The sequence below is a fragment of the Vigna umbellata genome, chromosome 11 (genome assembly GCF_029865625.1).
Source record: "Vigna umbellata cultivar VRB3 chromosome 11, Vumbellata_1.0, whole genome shotgun sequence".
NCBI lineage: Eukaryota > Viridiplantae > Streptophyta > Magnoliopsida > Fabales > Fabaceae > Vigna > Vigna umbellata.
In genome coordinates this window covers 19393744-19401095 of record NC_142175.1, presented here as the reverse complement: position 1 = coordinate 19401095, position 7352 = coordinate 19393744, and the positions used below count along the sequence as shown (strand labels likewise).

Here is a 7352-nt window from a genome sequence, read left to right as displayed (position 1 = left end):
ACTAACTATCACAAAATAACTAAAATTCTGGCATTGCCACCCACCAAAAGCTTCTCCCAAATTGACATTACATAACTAATTGACATTGAAATATATCAATTTATAAAACCTTACAGCTACTCGTACAATAAAAAAAAGGTGGGAAAGAAGAAGAAAGATTATTTTAACCTGTGTGATCGAACTGAGATATTGACTTGAACAAAAAGTATATTGTACCTATCAATACTTCCGAATGATCAATCTTAACTTATTTATATAAAGTCGCAAGTAGTTCTCAATCGTACAAGCAAAATGTGTGAAAAATATGCTTTTTTTATAAACAATGAGATACTATACAGAGACTTGGTCAAAGAAAAGCACAACTTTGGCCACAAATACAATAAAAGCCTACGACTATATATATATGAATTAAACTAAACATATATATATATATATATATATATATATATATATAACTGCAAAATTTATATCATATATTATCATTTCATAAAAACCGTGCCTCTTTCTAATCTTCCTTAGCCATCATTCCAGTTATAAAATACTAGCTGAATCCGTCATACATACGTGCACGATTTTTCAAGAAACCCAGTTAAGAATTTGATCTTCATTACTCATTAACAATACATCTTAGACATTCAAACTGAACCCACCAAGATATATATAACATATGTTTAGAAATTCCTTTTCGAACACAAGAATCAGGTTTTGATATCTGAAAATCACATAGCGTGAAAACAAAAAACATGTTTGGAACACGTTTTGAACAGAAGAAACCAGGTTTCGACGTCTGAAAATCAAAACGTGAAACCAAACATGTTAATATTTTAAGGAGTCTGAATAATTTATTTAATTATGCTTTTATATATCTAAGTTATATGAACAAAATGGATCACTCTCTGAAGAGGTGTTCTTCTCCAGATTGTTGGTCTATGTGCTTGATCCAACGGCAAGGACCACCATTTGAAGCGGTTTTTTGTGGTGGTGGAGGTGGTGGTGCACCGCTTCTACTACCTCCTATGTATGCAATATCCAAACCCTTCCCAACAGGGAGGAACACTGACCTAACCACTCTCACACCCCTTTGAAGCACCACGCTCCATCTGAACCCGCCACGCGAATTTCTCTGCCATGCATTCTTGCATGCTAAAACTGCTCCTTTAGGACTAACTTTGGCCACCCTTAGAACCCTAGCGAACTCCCTCCTCTTGCAATCCACCAACAGAAAGTCCAGCCCCGCCAGCCGCGACACCGCCTCCTCCGCCTCCCCCGCCACCACCTCCGGCGGCGGAGACACCCCCATCTCCGCCAAGGCCTCTATGTACCGCACCCTCGACTTTTCATCCGGGACTATGCACACGTGCCGTGCACCCGTGTTGCGAGCTGCAACTGCTAAGCCCACGCTTGCCGCTATAGGACCACCGTAGCACCATGATTCCACTATGAACTTTGTGTTAAATCCTGCAGCCATGGCTGAGAGCATCTCCGGTACCCCAGATTCCTTGAATTTCTCACACTGCCAAAACAAACAGATCAAACTCAACCCACATAACAAAAATTAAATCTTTTCTAAGAAAACTGACATCTTTTATCAATTTCATCACTCCATAAACACACATACAACAGAAAATATAGACCTAAGAAACAAGAAAACTGTGTGGCTGATTGATATACATGGTTCTTGAACCTTGATGTAAAGGGTGCTTACTGATTTAACGGTGTCTATGTAAGCTTTTAAGGCTGTTTCTGGGGACCAAACAAGCTTCATGGTGTGGGTATGTGTCTTCTTCTTTCTTTGTGGTTCTTTGTCTTGGAGTGTGTTATCTTGATCAGTTTCTGGGTGAGGATTTTGATATTTTGGAGGAAGAACAGAGGTACACTTTGACGTACTTGGTAGCGTTAGGTGATAAAATGGTGTGCTGAGAAGTTTGATATATACCAAAAGATTCAGACAGAGGCATCAGATATGAGAGGGCGTTGACATTTTGCTTGCGCAATTTCAACGTGTGCGTAGATTTAGCCCAATGAATAAATAATCTATATCTATATGCATGCATTCAATTTTTATGGATTCTTTTAAAATACACTTCTATTTATTTAAATATATTACAGATTTTTTTTCTTTTTTCTTTCTTTTTACACCTGGTTTTTCCTTCATTGTTACCTGATTTGGAGATGATAAAACCTAATATCCATCTTCTGCTGACTAATATTTGTTCTTATCCTTATTTTGTTCATTTTTAAACCACATAGGCCAAATGGTATTAAAACAAAACGTGTTTTTTTTTTAACATTGGCTTAATTTCTTACCCTTTTTTTCAATATATTTATGGATATTTTATACCTACTTTCTTGTTTTACGCCCATTTCTGATATATTTATGCGTATTATTTAATTAGAAAGATAATGTTAATATCTGTGTGAAAACCTTAGTGTTGGTAGAATGAGGAAAAAACATTAATTGCTTTAGAAAAGAGGTTTTATCTTCTCATTATCAAACAGTCAATAACCCTTATCAATAACCATACCAAGAAGAAGACGTTATCTCACCATTCTCAATTCAAGTCTGAGTCTATGGAGGTTATATTGGCACATCTAAATTGGTATATAAGTTCAAATTCAAGAACATATAATTAAAATAATTGCATCAATATGGAATGTGAGCATATTGACTTAATGGTGTTATTTTAACATATTTGAAGTTGAAATATTGGTATTGTATGTAAAGATAAAAAAGATTTAATAAACGAATACTCTTATTCTTTAATCGTCGATTGATAAAGTTGTTCTATAATGATTAAAAAGTCAAAAGTAAAAAATATTTATATAATATTTCAGTGAAAACTCAACAAAGTATATCATTTAAAGAAAAAAATTTATGATGAAAACATCAAATTTTAAAGAAAAAAATATCTTACTGCAGTGATCGAATTTGTCACTACTATATCATTAGATTTATGTTACGATTATTAATTATGTGATGAATATGTTTACTTATACGTAAAATTCCTTCATGTAATGTATGAGGAATTTTGGTAGAAGATGTTTGTTTTTCATTTATGATTTATGTGAACCTAGATACATTAATTCTTACGAATTATGATTAGTTGAAATGATTAAATATTAAGAATTTAATACTATTTTTCTAGAAATGAAAAGAAAACTTATTATTTTTGATAAAAAAATTAAAATTGTAATTTTTTATTAAACTTTTTATTTTACTCGAGAAAGTTAATTTCCAATTTTTTTCTCATGATTTTTTTTAACTTTAGTTAAAAACCATTATGGGGAAACTTTATTTTACAAAAGTATTATATTTTTAAATGTAAATTAAATATAAAATACAAACGTTTTTCCAATTTTAGATTCTCATAAATCTATGTAAAAAAAAGGTTCTACCAAACACCCTAAAACAATCCAAGCTGTTTCTCCCAAATTTTATATTATCACTTCAAACAACTCTTTTTTGTACCGAGATATAGAAAAGTTAGTCATTGGAGCCAATATGTGAAGAATGCTTTCTATTTCACTTGTATAAAACACGTTAGTTTTTATAGTAATCTTTTTTTTTTTTTCATTTTTCAAAATCTTATGTCAATACACTAATAATAGATTTTTTTTTTACCTATCAAATTAAAGATACCATTTCTAATTCTCACATCTCCACATTTTTTTTTCAAAACTTGAAGGAACCCATGAAATTATCATTATAATTGGATTAAATTTTATTTTATCATGTACATGAATCTATTGTGATTAAAAATTTTAGCTTCATTGCCTTTCCATCTTTTCAATGATTATAATAATGACTTGGTTTTAACTTTTCCATATTCTAATTGTATCAATTGGATGTTTCAAAAGTAAAATTTGAAGAGTTGACTTGATTGAAAGAACACCATAATGGCAAAAGCAACCACTTTTGAGCAAGAACTATAACCATTTTTGGGGATGATGTGATTGAGCAAACTATGCAATGTATAAGAAAAATTAAATACAATGTACATGGGATTAAAAATCATAAAAACTCCAAGTGTTCATGTTCTTACTCATTACATGTGGTTACTTTTTTCTTCCTTATTTCTGGTTGGATTTTTTATTGTATTTTATTTCTCTGTTGTTAAAAATGTTTTCTTTCTAATAATTGCTTGTACACTTTAATTTATTTTGGTTCATACATGTACCTTCTTCTTTAGCATCTTTTTTCTCATCCACGATGTAAAAGTTATTCTACCTATCCATATTAACTATTGAAATATTTTTATTATATTTTTAAAGTAATATTCACTACAGAAAATTTTTAAAAAATTAGGGTTAAATATGTTTTTGATCCCTTAACTTTCAGTGAAAATTGGAATTAGTCAATCTTCAAAACTTTGACCTAATTTAGTCCCCAAACTTTAGAAATGTGTGAGTTTAGTCCTTTTAACTAAATTTTGTTAGGTTTATTTGATGTTTCAAGTTCGTTTCATGATAGCATTTGAGTTATTTATACTGACACATTTTTGCTTCAATGTTAACTGAGAAATGCGTTTGAAACATCAAATAAAGTTAACAAAATTTGGTTAAAAGGACTAAATTCACACATTTATAAAGTTTGAGGACTAAATTAGTCCAAAGTTTTGAAGAGGGACTAATTTCAATTTTCACTTAAAGTTAAAGGACCAAAAACATATTTAACCCAAAAAATTATTATTAATAGAGTTAAATATGTTTGCAATACTTAAATGCGAAATTAAAATTTAAATACCAAATTAAAATTTGTTTATGATTAAATTTTAATATATTTTAATTTTCAAAAAACAAATAAATATGTTTAACTTAATAACATTAAATATATTTTAAATATTAATGATATTTTAAATTAATATTTAAGTTGAAACATATTAAAAGGTGTAAATACTTAAATATTATAATCTAAAAAGCTTTTTTAACACAAAAATTTTAACTCCATCAAATTAGGAGATTGTATCTATTAATTTTTAAAGTTTGAAAACTAAACTATATAAAAAAATTAATTTTGTATTAAAATTTAAAATTTAAAAACATATTCAATCTTTATTTTTATTCATATTTTTTATCCCAAAAATTATGATTAGTAAAAATATGTATAACAACAATTTGAATACACTTTTTTTTTTATATTTTATATCACTTCTTTATTTTTAATATTTTATTATTTATATCACTGTTACAATGCAATTTATAGGATGATTTAGTCCTAGTTTATATTTTAAAGTTATAGAGTTCTTTCTTTGTTAAAAATGAACGTAAGATGCACTAATTTTTTTCCTACAATCAAAATTCTACATTCATGAAATTATACTATTTTATTTCATTAAAACGTGAGAAATTACTAAAAAAATTGATAATTACGGGACCCGACTATTTTTCATGTTATCCAATCATAGGCATGTATTATTCACTAAAGACGAATTTTTTTCTCATTTTTATTTATTTATTATTTTATTAAAAAGATATAATAATAATAATAATATCTTAATAGAAAATTTGATTTTAACAATATGGCTTAATGTCATTGTTGGTTCCAATTTTTGTCAACTTTATTTGAAATTATCCTCATTTTTTTATCATGTTCAATGCAGTTCTTATATCGTAATTTATGTTCAATTTAGTCCTTTTGACAAACGATGTTTAAATCATTAACGGCTAAATGTCTAACTGAGCAATTAGTCAATAACATGGCATTTATTGCCTGACGTGGACACTTTAAGGCATATTGAGGTGAATTTATGTTTTTTTAAACTTATTTTTTGATATTTAATGACTCCCCTTAATATTAGGGTTTTTATCGAATTGACGGTCACCGTGACATCCATAGCCACCTCCATTTGCGCCTCCCTTGCCACCACTCGCGCAACCAGAGAAAAACCAATTCATAGATAAAGAACATAACTCTTAACCTAGAGACAACCCCAAAATGTAGCCATCAACCTCAATTGCAAACATTGAATGATTAAAAACATAAAATCTCCCAATCGAAAAACCCTAAATCCCTATTTCCAATTTTGCAAATAAGATCAGTAAAACCCCAAAAAGAAAACCAAAATTCCTATGTGCGAAGGAGAACCCTCTACAGATAGGGTTGATGCGTGATCCTGAAGGAGAGAAGAGAAGAATGGTTCCCTTACCTCCACGCAAACTTGAATCAGAAGAAAGAAAAGCAGAAGAAAATCCTCCCTAGGCGTGAACTTTGCACGAGAGAAAAATGGCGCCCAGGACCAATTCATCCGCGAGAAAGGAAGGGAAAGAAGCTTGAAGCTTCTGGGTTTTGCTTACGATAAATGGAGAAAAGAAGATATTAGGGAAGAATCTCTCTTGCATGACCCTAAGGCTGGGTTCCTAGAATCTCTTATATGGTACTCCACTTTCTCATTTCTACCCACTTAAACTCACACTTGGATTCCTAATATAATTTAATTAGATACACTTCAGGTCAAGTTGAGTTAGGCTTACCTCAAGTTATTTTTTGGCCTCTTGAAGTGTGTGTGTTTTGGCTTGTGTCCTTATATTTGTTGAGGTTGATGGTACATCCTTTCACTCGTATTTTTCATTGATTAAGTGCTCTAAATTCTGACTTTGATTTGTTGGGAGATTTCGACAAGTGCACCGAATCGTTTCAAGTAATAAAACATGGTAAGGCCAAGTATCGTTTTCCCAAAAGACTCGTAATACTAGAGAATTGTGCGATTAACAACTCATCTGAACTCAATAGAACAACATTCATTTACAAGCATGTGCAAAGAGATAAACTCACAATTAATTACGAAGTTGGACTTTGGTATTGAAGACACATAGATATGGCATAGACTATAAATGGTATGAAATGACATTGTTAAGGTTAGTTTTCACCTATTTCACTCTTGTGCTTACCCAATTTCATCTCCTCTCCATCAATTTACTAAATTCAATCCACAAAAACACTCTAGCCCTAATCCCTTAGGTGAAAGAGCCTAGGTTTTCCCTATTAAACTCCAATCCCTTGGAAAATCTAATAATCAAACCGCATTAATGAGCTAGGATCTTAAGACAACATGTGAATCATCTTTCATCCCTAAAATCAATTACCACAAGGACTTTTGTTTCAATTCTAGGTTCCATCTTACGTCCCCATAATCCATGAAACTCCAAAATCAAGTCATGAACATTCCTATTACATGCAAGCTTTAAGATTGGAAACAAGAATACTAGCAATTGTAGAAAAAGCATATATAAATACGAATCAATCATCCATTACACAAGAACTCATAGGCTACAACAATCCCTAACAAGATGAATTTGGTTCTCAACTTCCATGGAGAACCCTAGGTCTTACAAACATGGTGGATGGAAGAAGA

At 30.6% G+C, this 7352-nt stretch overlaps 1 protein-coding gene across 1 annotated transcript; it reads right to left on the bottom strand.

Moving 5' to 3' along the window:
* Positions 1-638: 638 nt before the first annotated feature.
* On the bottom strand, positions 639-1912 carry LOC124822270 (uncharacterized). Its single transcript, XM_047294265.2, has 2 exons — positions 1706-1912; positions 639-1513 (listed from the first exon to the last, which is right to left on the bottom strand). Exons 1-2 carry the CDS (start codon positions 1763-1765, stop codon positions 890-892), a joined length of 684 nt encoding a protein of 227 aa, XP_047150221.1. The 5' UTR covers positions 1766-1912; the 3' UTR covers positions 639-889.
* Between the last annotated feature and the right edge of the window lie 5440 nt (positions 1913-7352).

Excerpts from the sequence above, each read along its gene's own strand:
- LOC124822270 (XM_047294265.2), bottom strand. The coding sequence starts at position 1,765 with ATGAAGCTTGTTTGGTCCCCAGAAACAGCCTTAAAAGCTTACATAGAC. Across the intron at positions 1,514-1,705 it reads ACATAGACACCGTTAAATCA|TGTGAGAAATTCAAGGAATC; the intron begins GTAAGCACCCTT and ends TTGTTTTGGCAG.